Below are 19,945 nucleotides of genomic sequence, written 5' to 3'. Positions count from 1 at the left end.
AGGTTTTAATTTGTTTTGCCCTCCTTGTTTGCAGCTGCGTATTTTAAGAGTAATTATGGAAGTGTTAACAAGCTTTCTGAGGTAGCAGAGGTTTGGGGGATGTATTGATGGGAAAATTAGCCAAAAGATGCTTAAATGAACTGAAGGAGGTGAATATCATCACTTTGTAGTGAAAATATTGTTGTGAGGAGACTTAAAACTTTTAATTTTCATTCTTTTATTAAACTCTCCTTAATCACTCCTGTGCAAGAAACAGCATGGAATCAGCAATGCTAACTTGTAGCATAGCAATATGGCGGGAAAAAAACTCGACTGGCATCCAAACCAAACGGTTTAAATTTAATAGACTGTAAGAAGCATGGAAACAGTTCCCATCATCGCCATCTTGGCAGCTTCACATGTTCCATCACTCCTAGAAAATGGGCAAAGAGGTGGAGCTGTGAACTTTGGGGTGCATGATTGACATCCATCAAACTCAAACTTGCCTGTAGCTAAGTGCTAACTAAGCTAACCCAGAGCTAATGGATGCTATCCAGTTAACAGATTTAGGCTAAGTCGCAATGTGGTGGTGCGACACTCTGCCTTCCTGCAGCTCGATATTGGGTACCTGTCAATCAAAAGGACACGCCCCTAATTATGCAGTACTTCAAGATAAAATCACTTCTAAACAGAAAAGTTAGAAAAAAATTCACTCCCCCCACAGTTGTCATGAAGGTAAACCTGTCCTATTAAACCTAAAATGGATTTTTGAACCAGGCTGTAAACATGTTTATTTCTGCTGTAAACATGTTTATTTCTGCTGTGAAGTTGGTCTTTTTAACATGGGAGTCTATGGGGATTTACTCTGTTTTGGAGCCCCTAGTGGATGAAGGAGGAACTGCAGTTTTTGGCACTTCACCATAGGCTTCGCTTTCATCACCTGCTGGAGGTTGCTGTTCTGAGACATCTCTTGTTTGAAACGATCCTGAAGATCCTCCTGGTTTCCATGGAGATGAAGGAGGTTTTATAGTAATGCTTCCTTCTTTCTGGATCTTCATGGTGTTTCTGGTGAATTTGGGCTCCAACTCTGGAATCTCCCGACTGATCACCGATAGAGGTGTTGATAAGATGGAGCTGAGATGTTTACCTGCGTAACAGCTCGACTAAAACACCTGGAAAACAGCTCAGGTTCACTTTTTATCTTCTACCTTTGCACAATTCCTCGTCAGACATTACTGGTGCTGCTCTCTCCTGGTTTCCTCTGACAGTCATGTGACTTTGAGGGGATGTTTACATTTTCTACCGTCTTCCAGGTGAATTTACGTCTCCTGTAGTAACGTCACATGTCTCAGCCTCGTCTAGAGACCAGGACTATAACTCTAGTCCTCGTAGTTGTGGAGTCAGACTTCATTCATTTGGAGGCAGAAGAACAGGTTAAACTCTCATATTTTTGGGTTAATAAGACAGAATAATGATGAGATCTCTTTTTAAATAAAATAAGCAACATGCTGCCGCCGGCTTTGGGAGGAATATGACTTGTTTAACTTGTGATTCAGTGTGTATAAATTCCTCCTCCTTCCTCCCACAGCCACTTACTCACCCCTTCAACTGAGCCATGGAAACCCCGAGCCAGAAACGCACCGTCCACGGTGCCACCTTCACCGTTTCCCCGGCCCGCATCACCAGGCTGCAGGAGAAGGAGGACCTGTGCAACCTCAACGACCGGCTGGCGGTCTACATCGACAAGGTGCGCTCCCTGGAGTCGGAGAACGCCGGGCTGCGGCTGCGCATCTCAGAGTCCGAGTCCATGGTCACCCGGGACCTGTCGGGCATCAAGGCGGCCTACGAGACAGAGCTGGCGGACGCCCGGAAAACCCTGGACCAGGTCGCCAAGGAGAGGGCCCGCCTGCAGCTGGAGCTGGGGAAGATCAGGGAGGAGCACAAGGAGCTGAAAGCCAGGTAAGAGGAGCTCCGTCTGACTGCAGAGGGAACGCCCCCCACCACTCATCCACAAATCTGAAAGCAGCGCTGCAGCGTTCATCCCATAATGTTTAGTTGTGGGGAACTCCCTGGATTGTTGGCACATCATCTCACAGTGATTATGAAATGATGCTGCATGGATGTGTGGTGCAAGAGCAGCCTCGTTTGTTGCTTTTCTCCTAAACGTATCCAGGATTTCAACGCTGGAAGCAGCTCAGCTTTCAGACTTGTTGTTGGTTAACGTGCTTCTTGTGCATCTGGCTGTTGTGACTTTACCTTTTGTTGCTTCTGTCGAACTGCAACTTCCTCATTTTTCTACGTGGAGCGTGTAAGCATGGCGGATGACGTTCCCAGAGGTTGAATCTGTGGTGACTCGCCGGGTAACGAACCCTCGGGCGTGGGTGTAGGAAGCAACACGCCTCTGTACAAACTGCTCCACCTTTTCCACAGAAGCTGACCTGTTTCAGGTAGAATTACTTCTCCGATGACAGGAGGCCTTTTGTTGTAGCATGAGACGTCCTCAGGATTTCATGTCTCCTGAGACTTATAATGTTCACATGGGGGGGTTTATTGTGACGCTGTTACAGCAGCTGAATGATACATTCAGCCATCTTCTTTATGAATATATACTGATCCTGAAGCAACTGTTGGATGTAAATAAGTTTGTATAACTCATAGAAACAACCAGGAAAATATAAAAATTATTCTTTTTAAGGCCAAATGCAGCTTTTTGTGAGGAAAAATAAATATATATTAGTGTTGGGAAACCTTTGTTAATTTTAAATGATGGTGAATTGTGTAATTTTAATTTATTTTACTGTGATTAATCTCACTTGTATAAAAAAAAAAAAAAAATGCAACTAAATGAATTAAAGTTCAGTAAGTGTTAGTTTGCAAGCTCAAAACTGCAGTTTTACTTTCACACAGAAGCAAAGTGCTGCAATTGATCTAAAATAAGCAATAATAAAATCAAATCAAATATAAATAACTAAAAATGACACTTTGAAGCTACCTTCCTTCTAAACATACTGAACAATAACCTTATTTCTGCAGATACTTTCATAGTTTCAAAATAAACAGAAAATACTGTGTTAATATGAAGAAATGAGGACTGAAACTAAGAAAAAAAACTATTGAATGAATCCAGTTTGCAGGTCTCTCTCCATCCCTCTCTGCTGGGCTTCGGCTCTGTCCCCGAAGCTCCTCCCACAACAACGTAAACAGGCTGGTTGTCATAGTAACTGTTCATGTGATACTGATCCTGCTTCTGAGTGACATTAATGGTTCTAATAGAAAAGTGTTTTGTTATCAGGAAGGAATCCCTGCAGCAGTGGCTGCTGGGTTTTCCTGTGAAGAGTTACGGCAGGTCAGGTTCTCACCTGTAATCTGAAAAGCGTTGGTTCAGCATCGCTGCAAAGGAATATCTGATTAGACCTCTGCTGGCACGCTGGAATGTCTCGGCATCTCAGCGGAGTTTGCGCCAGGTTGGAGGGTTTGAGAAAGTGAAACTACTAAATGTAGAGCAGCTGTGCTTTTGGCTTTGTTTCAGCTGAACGGTACAGATTAGGAAATGCGTTTTAACATCTCGGTGTAGTGATGTTGTAGCTTCGGGACGTGTGTGTTTGTGCAGAACCAGACTAAAAGAATGTGGGTGTGCCTCAGAGCTCCTTACAAGATCAAAAAGAAAACGTCTTTATTGTGGCTTGTTTGCATCCTGCAGCTGATATTTATTTAGCCGTCTCTGGTGACCTTGTCCTCGGATCAATCTGGGGGTTAGAAATGTGCGCATGCTGCAACAGGGTGAAGATAAAAGAGCTGTGTTCTGGATCTGCCGTGTCATTGCTACTGTGCAGCGGCGTTTTCATCCAAAGGATGCAGATCTTGTGACGTGTGCGTGGTGGAAAAGAGCCCCCAGTCCAGCCTTAGCTGGTTTCATCTGCTGTACTTCAGCCAGAATGTTTGGTGTTTGGTTGCCATGGCGCTCTGGGAGACTTGGCTCCGCGACGTGGCGGGTGGTGACTCAGAGGTTTTTCATGGCCTGTGGAATGGGCTGAGCGGACTCTGCGATGGAAAGTCAGATTTATTAATACAGACTGATGAGCAGCTTTGACGGCAGCGTGGAAAATGCAGCATGTTGGGCTTTTTCTCCACATTTTTCAGCTTTTACGACGCCAGCAGTGGGAGGAGCCTGCAGTTCTGTTAAAAGGGACACACCTGTTTAACGCAAAGACGTGACGCCGCCGCCTCTTTGTTTGCCTAAATACTACAACAAACACTTGTTGTCCCCCCACCCCCAGAGGAAAGAATGCCAGGCATTCTCCCTGCAGCAGCACCATGTCAAAAACTGAACACACACGTTTGAAGAAATGTATGCAAACGGGAAGACATACTGGTGTGTGGAATGTAGTTTAGCCTGGATTCGCTTGTACAAGTTGAAACTAATCAGTGGGTGAGAAATGCACTAAACAGGGGCCCTTAAGCGACAGCTGGAGCCACAGATCTGATCTTTAATTCTGATTCACATGAGCTTTCTTCTTCCAGATGTGCTGCTGGCTGTAAAACACAAGCGAATGCTTCAGTGAAGGCAGAGGATGTAAATCCTGAAATGGCATTTGCGCGGTGTTGCATGTTGTCAGATGACCCTGTCGGCCTGTTTCTATGACATTGATTATTTTCTTAATTATTAGGAATCAATTTCTATCAGAGCTTGTTAAGATTTTAGATTTAGATGCTAAGACTATAGGGGCTCACATTAGCAGCTAGCAAGAACATGGGCTCTAGCATAAACAGCCAATGCTGAGACATTAGAAGCTAATGCTAAAACTGTGGGCACTCATATTAGCAGCTAACAAGAACATGGGCTCTAGCATAAACAGCCAATGCTGAGACATTAGAAGCTAATGCTAAAACTGTGGGCACTCATATTAGCAGCTAACAAGACCGTGGGCTCTAGCATAAATAGCCAGTGCTAAGATGACAGGTCTGACGTCAGGAGCTAATGCTAAGACTGTGGACTCTCATAGTAGCTCTAATGCTAACAATGCTAAAGCCAAGACTGCAGGACCTCAGATTAGCTGCTAGTGTTAGCAGCCAATGCTAAATCCACAGGTTTGACGTTAAGTTAATGCTAAGACTGTGAGCCTACATATTAGCTGCTAACGCTTCTGCAAACAAGTTCAGTGATTAAAAAAAAAAGTACCTTTTTAATAATTTAATAAAATAAATCTGGTGTTCTACGAATATCTGTAAATGAATCCATATCAAATTGATTCAGGAAATTAGTGGTAACATTCAGCCCTTTTTTCTATGAAAGCTGAACGTTTAACTACATGCGTGGTTTTTTTTTATTTCAAGTTTGAGTTTTCAGATGCTGAGAAATAAATGTTTTATTGGAAAAGGACAATTCCATCTTTTTTTTTTTTTTTTTTTTTAAATCTGCTTGACTTTTAAGCTAATTCTAACAAGGTTTAAAATAAAGCTGATATCTGCAACAATATTCTTTTTAAATGCAAATTTCCTGTTTGTAACTTGAATCTGTTTGCACATTTCTCTCCTCCAACCCCCATCACTGTTAAAATAAAGTCTGTCGATGTAGTATTGTGTGGGAAACTCATCTGTAAATAAACAGCCAAGCCTTTTTTCTGGATCAGACCTGAAGCAGGGTTGTGACACACCTGAGTTTTCTCTACCAGTTTCATCGTTGTGGTTTTGGGTGTGACACCAGTCAGGCAGAGCTCAAGCACATTGTTTTAAATCAGTCTATAAATTTGGATTAAAAATCAAAAGCAAAAGACAGACATGTCCAGACGCAGCTGCAGAGTGAAAACAGAAAACAAACAAGGAATAAATGTTTGGGCATGTGTGCACGTGAAGGGATGCTAGGCTAGCTATCTGCTCACACAGCAGGAAGTGGATTTATCATGTTATACATTGCTGCTTCCTGGATTGGCAGTTTTTTTTGTTTTTTACCACCATTCTTCAGCATTTTAAACATCCTTTTTTTTTTATCTGTTTGTGTTGTTTAATGAGCTCATGTCACTCGCTTCTCCGTTGTCTCAAGATGAAGTGGAAGTGTTTATCCAGACTATCCTGTGGTGAATGTGAGGGAGGGGGTTGATGAAGAGGTAGACGTCTGCAGAAGTCGTCTAAAATTAGCCACAGCTCCAGTTTTAGTGAGTAAAGTTTCTAAATTTAACCTGGAGCCAAGTTTAAACGTGTTGCTATGGCAACGCATTGTACGTCCAAGCTGTTATTGGTTGTTGGGGAAAACAGGAGGATCCATTCAAGCTGCTCCTGTCAGGTTTGTTAAGATAAAGACTGTTTCAAAGTTTCAGCCTAAAAAGGAGAAGAGGAAGGCTGCGGTGCACTTCAGATCAGTTAAACCTCCAAAATACTGGTTTTTTTTTTATTTTACTTTTAAAGCTCTGGTATGAAAATAACACGACTGTGAGTCATCTGGACAGTACGTCTTGTGAGATGACATGAGTTTAATCTCTGCTGGAGACAAAGAAGAGACTGTGATAGCTGTTAACTCAATAACTTCCTGAACATCCGGAAATGATGTGATGACTTTCAGAGAACCAGTACAGCTGATGATTACTGTCATCCTGTATTCAGCCTAACATAAATCAATATTTTATCTAAAACATGACAAAAGGGATGAGACAGTCTTGTGTCCACACATAACAGACATTTGAAAGACCCAGGATCTCTGAACTTGTTTCCTTTTGTTCCTGATTTAAAAAAAAAAAAAAAGCTGAAAATTTTAAATCAATTTGTGTTTTTTATTTTTCCGCTATTATGATGCCAACAAGTGTTGTATTTTATACATCAACAAAAAGCCTGATTAGTCTCCTTTGTAACATGTTAAAAAAAGGCATCTTTTGTAATATTCTCCCATTGGTGTTTGAGCTTTAAGTGCTCGCAGATGGGTCTGAAGATTAATTTCTCCTCCCCTACGTATGTAAACAAGGATGTCTATTTGTAACGTCATCTCCGCTCTCATACTTCCATGTGTCTTTAATGTTGCTGTATTTGTAAATTCAGTTTATCCACTAGGGGGCAGTGCTGAGTTCACCTCCACTTTCTGACCTGGCTTGGTTGCGGTAACGCACCGCTCTAAAGTTGTTTAGTCGTACAAAAACACCAGAAGAACAAAACCACAAAGATTTTTTGCTGTTCTAACCATCTTCTGCTTTTTAATAACCGGTCTTTTGCTGGTGTGTGTCAGCTATGCAACTCAACACTGCCCCCTGCTGGTTTCTGGTGATTGCTTTATTTTTTGCGTCAACTGACAGACCACTAATCTCCTTGAAAACGTAACAAATTACATGCATAACTGAAGCAGGAGATCGACAAAACTTTCCGTCTCCTGCGTCGAGCATAATTCTAAGTCGCAAATGTATGATTGATACACGATTAATAGACGTATTGGAATGAGATGCTGGAGCAGGTAGTGATTGCAACTCCGTCCTCAGGGAGTGGAGAGGATGTAACGGGCCACTGAACACTCGTGGGATCAGCAACATCTAGCTCCATCGATATATCAATAATATGACCAATAAGCCAGTGAATTAAATCCAAAGAGGAAAGGTTGTTTTAAAAAAAGGTATAATAACCAATTTTATTTTTTATCCCCGGCACATTTTTTCATTTATTACTCCCTTTTTTTCCCCTCTTGTTACTGTTTGAGAGTCCAAAAATCCAGTTAAAGTAACTCGCAACATGAGTGACAACAATACATCAGATTTCGTCCATACATTTAGCTGTTCCCTGCAAGTTATACCTCACCGTAAGGCAAATACAATATTTTTCGGAACATAAGGCACACTTTGAAGCCGCTTATTTTTGTAAAAATTGGTGTTGCGCCTTTTACTATGGTGCGCCTTTTTGTGTGTGATTTTAGTAAGCGCTCTGCTTGATTGACTGTAAGACCATTTCCCGCCGTCATTGGGGCGTAATACGAGGAGAAACTGAGTGGCTGAGAGCGGTTTATGTAAAGAGACTGGATGGTTTTGTTCCACACATCATGATCTCTGTTGATCCGCGACTCCATGCGCGCTCTTATCAACACTATGATGAAAAAGGAATTCTTAGCTTGCCGTCACCAGGGAGGAATAAAGAAAGAACTCCAACCGCTGGACATTGGTGTGAACAAAGCTTTTAAAGTGAAGTGGGAAGCGTCATGGGAGCGATGGAAAGACTGGGAGGCAGTGCGAGCAAGTTACGCCACCATATGTGATTGGATTGTGGATGGCTGAGCTAACGGATCTCCATCAATTGTTATCCAAGCTTTCGTAAAAGCTCATTGCCCAAAATCCACCCAGCAACGACACTGACTCTGACAATGAAGAGAGAACCCGCTATGCTTGATGGTGAAATTGTCTAACTGTTTAATTCCAATACAGAAGATGAGGAATTTGACAGCTTTATTACAACAGACTGATTAAAAAAAAGTGTGTATTTAATTCAGTTCAATTCAACTTTATTTGTATAGCGCCACTTCACAACAATGTTGTCACAGGGCACTTTACATACACAAATAAACATACACATAATTTCGAGCCAATTCATACATATCCTATAATAGAAACCAACTGATTGCATCGAGTCATGACTTCGATCCAGTCCCCCATCCTGAGCATGCATGCGGCGACAGTGGGAAGGAAAAAACTCACCATTAAAAAAAACTCCCCTTTAAAATAAGTACTGGTACTGTTGTTGAATAAACTCACTGTTTTGCTGTTACCTTGTTTTACTTTCGTTTTAGCATGCACACGATAAAGCGGTGCGCCTTATGTATGACCTGAAAACAAAGATAGACCCCGTCTTATCACGTCGTGCGAAAAATACAGTACTCAGGTCTTCCAACAGTGTATAATACAACCAGATGTATTAAGAGAAGAAACATAAATTTCTTTTTTTTTTTTTTTTTTTTTTGCTAAATTTATGTAAAGAAACGAAGGAGGCTGAAAATATCTGGATACAAACTCTTAAGATTTCCAGTTGATGTGGCGGTGAAGGCAGCGCCCTGCTTGGAGGTTTAGCTGCTTTCTTAAACATTTCAGGGTGAAAAATTAAATAAAATTTCCTCAAATAAAATGAGATCTTTTAAAAATGGCATAATGTTTTCTGCTGTGCAGACGGTAAAGCAGCGTATCCTCAACCGAGTGAGGATTCATAATTAAGCGCAGCATCGTTACACGAAGCCTGCAGCCATTAGAAAAGCTCTGCTAGCTGCTTTTATCCTCCGGTCCTGCTCTCTGCACAGCAGGCGTAATGACGGGATGAATCTGGGAAAGTGCAGCTGGAACTAATAACTTTAATGATGCTACAATTACATGTAAGTGTCGCAGGAAGGCGTGTGAGGAGGGACGTGTGTGTGTGTGTGTGTGTGTGTGTGTGTGTGTGTGTGTGTGTGTGTTAGCGTCTAATATCTGCAGAAACAGCAGCATCAGATATTTATCCTGCTGCTCTACATCTCTTCTTCTCCTGTTTGATCATATTTCTCCTCCTGCGCCCCACGAGGCCCCCGTGGGGGTGGGGGTGGGGAGGGGGGGCTTTGTTCTCTTACGATGATCTCAGCCTGTATAATGTGTCAGCAGACAATCGTCAGTCACGCTGAGTCACGCCGGGACGGATTAGAGCTCAGAGAGCCGGCCGGGCGTCTTTAGTGTCATCCTGCAGGCTTAGAAATGACTCGATGAGCTGATATTATTCATCTGATTGGAAATACCCCACGCATTCCTTTCTTTTTCTCATTTTAGACAGACTTCTGCTTTTTGTCAAACAAACTGCTTGAATTTATCACGAGTTTATCTTGTGCTTTTAATGCTTTGTCAGATAAAACTCCTGATTTTTCTAATAAAAATTATTTTTCTTTTATTGGGGTTCCCTTTATTCTTGTAAATCCACATGGAATTTATTTAAAAAAAAAAAAATTCATTCAGATTGTTTGATCAGCCGCTGATCCAGGGATTTGTCTCCCCGCTGCAGGCTTTATGCAGTAAATATAAATAAGTTTCCTGCAGACGAAAGCGTCATGTTTGGTCCTTGCTGGTGATTTTACACGTGGCGTGTTCCCACCAAGCAACAACCTCCGGCAGTTAAAAGTGAAACCAATGCGGAAGTGCATAAAACTGCAGTCACCCCTTCATCCACAAGGGGCTGCAAAACAGAACAAATCCCCATAGACTCCCATGTTCTAAACATGGCTTCTCTTTGATATGTAAACATTAAAGGTGGAACGATCCATCAATCTATATCAACACATTAATTTACATTTTAAATCTCTGAGCTCAGAAATAAAAATGCTGCTTTTTGTGACCAGAGGTGGACAATCCAGGTGCCACAAAGTCGAAGTCCTGACCTGTTCCAGTCTAAACCAGCTGAATCGGCTCGGCTCCACTGCAGGTAGACGAGCCTGTTGGTGAAAACACCGCTTCTAAATGCACAGGTAGCTCCAAACACATGGCAGGACTTTTACTTTGTGGCATCTGGATTATTCCTTCTGGTTGGGATTCTGATATGAATGGAAATGACTGCATTCAACTACCTGTAATGTTTCATATCAATAGAATCAATAGAAATATTGACACGGCAGCAAGCGGCGCTCCTGTTGGAGCTCCACCGGACCGTCTGATTGGACTGCCGTCCTCCTCCCAGTAAAAAGAATAAAAGGGATCCCCTCAGGAAACCTGTGATTGTATAAATATAAAACTGCATTGTAGAAAAGACTGTTAAAATGAAGCATTTCAGGCAGAAATTAACAATGTTCTGCAAATATTTATGTAAATCTGTTAGTCAACCCACTAAAGACATTTATAAACCTGTAAACAGGCAAAAGTTTGGAACTTTAACGCTCTGGAAGGATAATTAGGGGAAATGTTGTTTTTTCTTTCCGTCTTAAAATGTTTATTTTAATCTATTTTTACATGTTAGCATGTCCACAACTCCTGGAAAGAAGAACATTTCTTTGTTTTTATTTGCAACCTGCAGCTTTTGCCTGTAGATGTCAGTAAATCCTGCAGATGCACATTTCCAACCTTAAAACTTGCTTCCTGACTCATTTTAATGGCGCGCCGCCATTCACTGCGCACATTCCTGGCGCCGCCGTCGACCCGCGGCATCCTGACAAACTGCAACTTTGTTCCAGCCTGGAACATCATGTGACCGCTGCACTTTGCTTTGCCGCCCTGCACATGGATGGCAACGCATTTTGAAAAAGAGGCGGAGTCACAGAAAATACCAGGAGCAACATCAGACTGACTTTTACTGGCTGGAGAGATCTCAGAGAAGAGACAGGATGAAGATGCTGAGCTAGCCATCGTAGGAGGGGTTGTTTGGCTTTAACTCATAAAAGAAGGAAGAGAAAATCTGATCAGTATTCTGAACGCTTTACTTGTATTTTCTGACAATAAATCAGATTCATTCCAGGAACTTTTAAAGGTTGTCGCGGTTTCTGACACAAGGAAGCAGTTTTTACTGGAGTTTGGTCAAACAAAGGTTGTTTTCAGCGAGCGGCTGGTCTGTCCGTCATGTCGGGCCTGAACAGAATCCAGAGTGGTGTAAAACAGATGTGGCAGCCTCGTAAACGTGCACGTAATGAGAGCGCTGGTCTTGGACTTCAGCGGTCCAGAACTTGGTACTGATCGGCGGTTTTGGCAGGCTGCTGCGCGGATTATGTGTGTTTATACGGAGTTTATGGAAATAGTTTCCATCGAGCTTCAGAGGCAGCCAAGCCTCCATGAGTCACTCGCACAAGGACGGCGTAAATCACTTTAACATGGTCGGACTCCACAGGCTCGCTCGCTCTCTCTTTTTTTTCTTGCTCGCTCGCTCTTCGTGCCCAGAGGCCTCCTCATGGGGACGTAGACATAGTGGCTCATTGTGACCCCGATCACCCCTGTCCCTCCTCCTTTAGTTGGTTTCCAGACCTGCTAAGTCCAGTTTTCTCCGACATGGATACGAGTTAACCGAGAGGTTTTCTGTAAATCTGGAAATGATGCTGAGTTTTTCAGGCTCACATGTTCTGCATTATGTGTGTTTGTTTGTTTGGAGGGAAGAGTTGGACCCTCTTGACAGGATTCCTCATAAAACGCAGCCTGTATTTTACGTGGGAGCTGCTTTCTGTTGCATAAACCGTGTAGTTTCTAGATTTAAAGCTTTTTCCAAACATTTCTGGCTGAAGATTTGGAAAAAGGTGCATGTCTCGTTGCACTCGCTGCCAGGTATGAGAGGACAATCACAGGATAGCTGCGGTTTTACAGCTCACCTGACGCCGAGTGAATCGACCCCCCATGCTCGGACTTTCCTGCATCCTGTTGATGTCCGACAACGACTTCCCGCTGGTTCGCTGCCCTCTGTTGCAGCTTTGCGTGAGAGCCTGCAGCTTTCAGAGCTGTCCCTCAACCACAGTGCAGTTGTAATCAAACTATTGAATCTCATGCGACGCTAGAGTCTCATAAAGTGCACATGGTTTTTATTTAGCTCAAAGCTAACATTAGCATCATCTCAGGTTTCTGTGTAACCCGGAGCAGCTGGAAAAATGCTGCTCTGCATTACAACAACAGTTTGTTCGTGCAGCTCAGACAAGTCTTGTTGTGGATGCAAATGAGGATGAAAGCCAGTTCTGGCTGGAATAATGTGAAACTCCAAGCTGAGGTGTGCAGATTTTCCTTCTCATACGAAGTGAAAGTGTGGAGGAGAGGCAGGTTTACAGGATGCAGAGGTTTATTTCTCTCTAGAAGCGTGCAGGGTTTTCATGATCACATCCTTTCTGATGTACAAGCGTGTAAAGATGCAAGGCGAACTCGCAGCCTGTACTCTGCAGAGAAGCGTTAATGACCAGCCGGGCGGCGTCTGACTCAGTCTGAGTCATCAGACGGTGGAGGTGGGAGGAACAGCAGCAGCTTTATGCGTCTGTCTGTACAGCAGCCGTTATCAGCAGGCGGATGCTCTTCTCTTTCCTGATGATTGATTTTGTTTCAGGAGCCGTTTTAGTAAATATAAAACGCTGCTCTTCGGTTTGTTTTAGACACGGCTTAAACAAAAGCGTGCATTGTGTCTCCGAGCGCTCCCCCCCCCCCCCCCCCCCCCCCCCCTCCCCCGTTTGCATGCTCGTCACTTTTCTCTAACAAATCTGACACGTCCGGAGACGTCCGCCTCATGTGGGTCTGGATGGCTGGAAAGGACTATTCATCTCACCAGCATGAACACACACACACAATCACTCTGATTGTTTTCATCCCTGGAAATACTCAGCAAATAGTCATGTCCCAGCCTGTCGTGTTTATAGTACTTAGTGTTTGTAGTGAACATTGCAGCACACACACCGCCGTTTGCTCCTTTCTTTGACGAGCTGAATCTCCTTTATGGGACGTGTGTGTTGTGTCTGGACCGAGCGGCAATCGTCCACGATGCTGCATTTGAAATCAAACATTTTTCAGCCTTTTATTCGTCTTTATAAGACACAAGTTGGGAAACGGATCAGAACAGCAGGAGGTTTTGCTTTAATTCCCAGGTTGTGGTTTTTGCTTTTTACAACAGTTGGACTTGCCTGCGTCGGGTCGGGTCCACGTAGCTGGCGTAGAGTAAATGTGTTTCTAATTCTTTTTCTAAATAATAAACTTATTTTAAAAATGAAGGCACAAACAAAACTTGTTTCTTTGACGGAATATAAGTTTGTTTTGGCAAACTGATCCTGAACAGCGTCGTGTTGCAGTTTCATGATCAACAACTGACCAATCACAAGGGACTACGTCTGCGTCGCCATGTTTGTGCAGCAGGGAGAAGCAGGCGTTGAGCCTCTGCAGACCTTAGCCGAGCAGACTGGGTGAAGGTGAAACCAACCAAACGTACACACCGTGCGAGTTTAACTGAGCCTAAAGGTACATTTACGCTCCCCTACGTACGTAAATAAGGACTTCCATTTCAAACATTGCCATATGGCGCTGTCCTCACACTTCCATGTATCTTTTTACTTTGCCAAGGTTTTAAAGTCGGCTCCACCAGGGGGCAGCGCTGAGTTCAGAGTTCTCCTTGTTCTGACACCAGAAGAAAATGGTTCAGCTGTTCTTTCCTCTTCCCTCCGTGATCTCCGGTGGTCTTCTTTAACCAGAGAAAGGAGCAAACCAGAGAAGAAGACGATGCAGAAACAGCACCAGAAAAAGATGTAAAATAAGTTTTTTTGGGGTTTTTTTTGTTTTGTGGTTTTTTTTTAAAAAAGGAGAAAACTTGACATCCTGCTGACATGACTGATAAGTGTCACCATGGCTGTTGGAGCAGATATAGCATGTCAAGGTGAAACTACTGCAACATTTTCTTTCCATTTCAACGTTGAAGCTTAAAAAAACGTTGAATAAAAACGAGCAGCCTCCATCCAATGAGCTGTTTTTGCCTCTCTGGCCTTTAACATGCTGCGGTCTGGCTCCATTTCCTGGTTTTATTCCTATTTCTGGGCTCCCGTGTTTATTTTTGAAGCCCCCATTATTCACAACCTTCCTCTTCGTCACCTTTTCCCTGCAGTGAGCTCAACAGAGCCGCTCCAGCGAACACGGCTTGAGTGGAAAAAGGTCCTCGCCGATCTTTCTACGGGGAATCTGGGAGAACCCCCCCCTTCATTTTCCTTCTTCTGTGTTTGAGGAGTGAGTCATCGGGAAACCCTTCCCACACATGCCTGCCAGATGAAGGGTGTGTGTGTGTGTGTGTTGCCGTAGCAACATACCACACAGATCAATGCAGATGCATTCAGAGGAGTTCTCAGCTTTTGGGCTGAAAATGAACAAAGTGACGATAAGTTGTCGTGTGCAGCAGCTGCTGCTGGATGCAGATGTGTCCACAAGCAAAGTACTGAACCCCCGTCTGCTGCCATCGTCTTCACAAAGCAGGACTGCAGAGTAACGGGAGGTCTCCAGGGGTCTCTTTGTTTTTGCAGTAGGTTCGTAGTTTGGTTTTACAGGAAGAAAAATGGATCCGCGTAGATTTGTTGTGAGGAAAATATGAATGCACATGGAAGACCTCGGCCATCTGGTCCGCATCCTGAAAGGTATAAAACAACCAGGAAGGAACTAAGAATGATTTCCTCTTTTTTTAATTATTAGGTTGTAAGAAATCCAGTCTTGTTCTCACTAGTAGCAGGTTGTAATGCTCCTCTTCCACCACAAGGTGGCATCGGTTTACCAAGCTCTTTAACTGCCTGGAAAAAAACATCAGAAGAAGAATGATAACGGAGTCGACCTCTTCTTCATGCTAAATCACTCAGAGCTGCTGTTTTTAGCTAATTAAGCTATTAAACAGGTTTGTATGTTGGAAAATTAGATTTTTTTTTAGCTTTTCATTTAAACTGGGCACCATTTAATGTTTTCATCAAACCTTTAAATGAACTGAACTGAACTGATTCCGATTGGCCAGTTTATCGGTGCAACCTTTGGAACAACCGACCTTTGTCGGTCGGTCAGGCCCGGCCTGTCGCTCTTCACTGATCTGTAGTTTCTATTGTCTGGATTTGGTTTGATCTGTTTTACTACTTTTATTCCTTAACGTAAATAAATTTGGCAAATAAAGTTAACAGCCAAGTTTTGTGGCTCAAAAACTTTGAGAACTGCTGCCCTTGTGAGTTTTAACTGTTTTTCTAGTTTTTATCTGGAAGATGTTTCAGCTTTATGAATAAATTAATGTTGAATTTCTTCATTTTGGTAACGAAAACGCAAATGTTTCAAAAACTCTGTAAAATATTGTTAAAACGTCTTTATGCTCTGATGAGGTGGTTTTTCAGATGTGTCCATATATATATATATATATATATATATATATATATATATATATATATATATATATATATATAAACAAATGTATAATGGAAACAGTTTTTTCGTACTTAGACATGACGTAAAGGGTTGCGTTACAAATTCATTTAAGGTAAAGATGGATGGAATTTTTTTTCTATAATTAAAGACAAAATAATCTTCATCCTTAAAAAATAATTAAAAAAAAAAAATAGCTAAATGTGTTTGAGAAGGAAAAGTTGCGAAACAATTTTGCAATGAATTGGAAAGAGAAATGAAAAAGGACTTTTCTAAGTCATATCTTTCTCATCTATCATATAGATATAATATATATATAATAATTGAGTTAAACTACAAATTAAAGACTATGTATTTTTAAAAAAAAAAAAAAAAAAAACAGCTTTTCCCGCCTCTTTTCAGGGGTTGGCGGTTAAAGGGTTAAAGTTTTATCACCAGAAGTGTTTTTTCTTTGGGTTTCTCCTGACGAGGCGCCGTGAAGCTGCAGCCATCTGCTCCTCTGGAAAACAAAGCTGATAATTTCCTCCAAACCTCCACAGAAAACACAGTCCACTGTTATTTCTGTGTGTCCGAACAGAAACGTGCATTCTTCATGCGATGTGCTTCCAAGCCTGATGACAAGGCCTTGGTTACTACGGCAATGGCCTAGCAAAACGGAAAAAGAGCGTGTGCTTCTGTTTTTTAGTCTTTTTCTGTCTGTTTCAGTCCGTGAGGTGGAGTTTGTTTCTCGTTACCGGGGTGGGCAAAGCTGGCTGTGAGTCATCTTGGAGGCCGGGAGCCAAGCCAACACATTCTTCCTCCTCCTCCTCCTCCTCAGATTTCTTGTCTTGTTAGTGCTCCTCTCTCTTCCTTTTTTCCCCAAGCTGCAGCACCTCCATCCAAAGCCCCTACTTTGTCTCTAATGGTTCTGTTGGTTTATTTCCATGAAGAAAAACCCTTGAAAAGCTTCGGCGCTGCAGCAGCAGATCGGAGCGCCGTAACGTCCTCGGCCTCTTTAACATCAGCTTTTCATTTCTGCGTGGGAGGACACGGAGATGCGAGCGGTTTGCAGTCATAAAAGGCTGGAAAGCAAATTTCCACTTCCTTTTCTGTTTGGAATTCCTTCTCGCTGCAGAGCGTTGAATGCTGCTGCCCTCTGGCACAAAGGTCTCGCTTCACTTTACCAGCAAAAACAGAGAAAAACTGTCTGGTTTTAACGCAAATTTCTTCCATTTTTAATGTAATTTCACTGTAAATTTCATAAAACATTAAATCCATGCACAACATGTGATGCTTCAGCTCTGTAATAACAATGCAAACAAAGTGCTTTTTACTGGGTTTTATATAGACGCGTCGTTCCCATCAAACGCCTCCATGAAGCGCACACGCTGCATTACAGGGTCATGTATAGAAACACACATTCATGTTGCTGTATGAGATGCTTTGAACATTTCAGAACACATTAACAGGTTGAGCTGTTATGCACTTAATCTACTGGGTTTTACAGTCCGCACTCCCACACACGGTGCAGAGCGCACACACACACACACACACGAACACACACCAGGGCCCTTCTCTTGTCTGCAGGCACCACATGCTGCTTTAAGCCGAACATCCAGGAACGCCATCAGAGTGAAAGGAAACTCATCGTGAAGCGGCTCTGCAGCCTCGCCAGCGCCGGCCTCCTTCGTTGGGATCGTTTCGCCGCCTCCCGTCTGGAGGAGCTTTCTTCCTGCGTTAAAGCCGTACATTTTAAACATATCTGTGGTTTTTCTACCTGGTTTGCAGGTAGCATGTCTGGACAGTTTGGTCTGAAACAGCTGTTTGCTTTGATGTGAAAACGCTGCAGAAGCGCAGCGGTGACGGATAAACCGTCAAGTTTTACCTCCGTCTGCAGCAGCTGTTTTTTATTTTTATCTAAATTCAACCTGAATTATCAGAAGATAAATAGTTTCATCAAAATGAAAACTTTGACTTTTGCATCAATTAGGCGTTATAATAATTAAACATTTTATTCATCAGTGATAAATTTTATTTTTAATTGTTTGACCCTTTAACGTTGAATAAAACGTCAATCGATGGGATTTTATTCCACTTTTTCTTGGATCCTAAAACAGCAACAACGTGCATCCTGTAACTGCAACTTTTACGGGAGTAATCGGAGCTGCTAATCAGAAGTTTGATCCGTAGATGAATGTTTATTGAACAGAGATTCTTCCACAGTGTGGTTTGATTGGATCGATATGATTGATCACAATCGCTTCGAGCCACAGAAAGAAACGAAACCATTTTTTAAGCTGAATTTAGTGAAAACTTTTCTCCAGCTTTGATTTCCTCATTTCCCTCATCACGCCGCTTAGCTCGCTCCTACCAGGGCTTTCAGTGTGTTCCTGCTCCAACACACCTGATCAGCACCTGATCCAACTGCCTATGAAGCTCCGCACAATGACTCTCATTTCAGTCAAGTGTGTTGGAGCAGGAAAATGTTGCAGCCCAGAACTGAGCAGCCTGATCAGTGCAGATGAATCGTTGTCATCATTTAACGCTGGAATCTGCTCCACATGCAAGTTTGTTCCACAAATTTATTCTAAACAAAAGTTTAGAAATAACTGATGTTAAGGAAGAAATTAAGTTCTTTAATGAAAGAAAATTCAATTTAATAGTAAAATATTTAATTTAACCGTAAATTTTTTTTTTTAGTTTGTGTTAGTGTATTTTAGTTTGATCATTTTTTTATGTTTTATTTAGATTAATTTAAGTTAGATTTATTTATTTTATTTTTTTATTTTTAGTTGAATGTTTTTTTTTATTTTGTTTTGATAATTTTTATATTTAATATTTTGTTTATATTATAATTGATCATTTTCATATTATCTGTAAATTGTACTAAAATCCATCATTCCCTTTTATTAATTATCAGTGTTTTATTCCGACCCGTGTGTGGCGTTGAAGCGCATTGTGCTAACTGACACATGCTAACACGCTAACGAGCTAAACTCTGTTGTTTTCCGCCGTATTTCTCTACGAGGACAAACTGAACCCGTCCTGACCGTTAATGTCTGCTGGTGGGGGGACCATCGAGGTCATTAGCCTCAATAAACGTCTCAGTAACACACACACACACACACACTGCAACAGTTGTCTCCTGCAGGTTCAGACTGCTCAGCTGGTTTGTGGGGAGGAAATGTTTGCATTCAGATAAAAAGCTGCTTTCTGTGAGGTGTGTTTCTCTAATGGTGGAAATGAACGTTCACACTCCTAACACAGATCTGTTTGGGTGTTTTAATGTGCGTTGAGGCTAATTTTATAAAGCGAGTTTTAGTTGTTGGTGGGGAGCGTGGCTCCACCAGCGGTGGTTGAAGTCCAGATAATCCTCATTAAAACACTTTACTGCAGTTGTCACATCTTTCTCAGCGCAGTGAGTGATCTGCCTGTCTGGTCGGCGCGTCTGGAGGATGAGCGATGGTTGGCAGGTTTCAGCCGAATGACTCTGTTTCTGCAGGTAACCGTCGGCCAGAGGTGGTCCAGAAAAATTCAGGAAATCTTTACAAGTGTTGAAGACTGACTGTGTGTGTGTGTGTGTGTGTGTGTGTGTGTGTGTGTGTGTGTTTGCTAGAAATGTGTCTTTTTGCTGCATATTTACAGCTTAATCTGATGTGCTTGTACACCTGCGCTGTAAATACTGAAACCATTAACTGGACACATTTTTCCTCCTCTCAGGAGCAAAGACCTGCTCAACATTCCTGCTGCGTGTTTGCATGTGTTGTAAGTCTTCATTTGCACAGCTGCTGCAGTTAAAAACCAGCCGATCTGCCCTCCAGTAAGGCTTTTAGCGCACAATGCCTCAACATTTAACTGTTTATAAAGCATTTCCTGGACGTCTTGTCTGCTCATTGAAGCTTCTGCTGTTTGTTCTTTTTGTTTAGTTTGAAACTTTAATCCTTTAATTCTGCATGAATCATGTGAATCCTGCAGTTTCTGACACGTTCTCTCACTTTATGGTAAAAGCCATCTTCTGCCCCCTGGTGGACACCCTTTGTACTACAGTAATATTGACAAGTTACACATTAAAAAGGGTTAAATATGCTAATTTATTTAATTTCTTCTTTTAAAGTTTGTTAAAGACACCCTAAAGAACTTTTGCCATTTTCCCATCATGCGCCCCCCCCCCCCATCGGCGGCTAATTCAGCCTCCATCCTGCATC

At 42.3% G+C, this 19,945-nt stretch overlaps 1 protein-coding gene across 1 annotated transcript in view; it reads left to right on the top strand.

The window, feature by feature from the left end:
• lmna (lamin A) overlaps positions 1–19,945 on the top strand; it is a 34,511-nt gene that overhangs the window by 1,116 nt on the left and 13,450 nt on the right. Inside the window, exon 2 of the mRNA XM_079240851.1 lies at positions 1,568–1,938. Coding sequence (XP_079096977.1) covers positions 1,595–1,938 — 344 coding nt within the window. The 5' untranslated portion in view covers positions 1,568–1,594. The remainder of the gene's footprint in view (positions 1–1,567; positions 1,939–19,945) is intronic.

The sequence above is a fragment of the Telmatherina bonti genome (genome assembly GCF_933228915.1).
Source record: "Telmatherina bonti genome assembly, chromosome: 5".
Classification (NCBI taxonomy): Eukaryota; Metazoa; Chordata; class Actinopteri; order Atheriniformes; family Telmatherinidae; genus Telmatherina; species Telmatherina bonti.
Note: the sequence above shows the minus strand (reverse complement) of the source record. Positions and strands in the feature narration are given on the sequence as shown.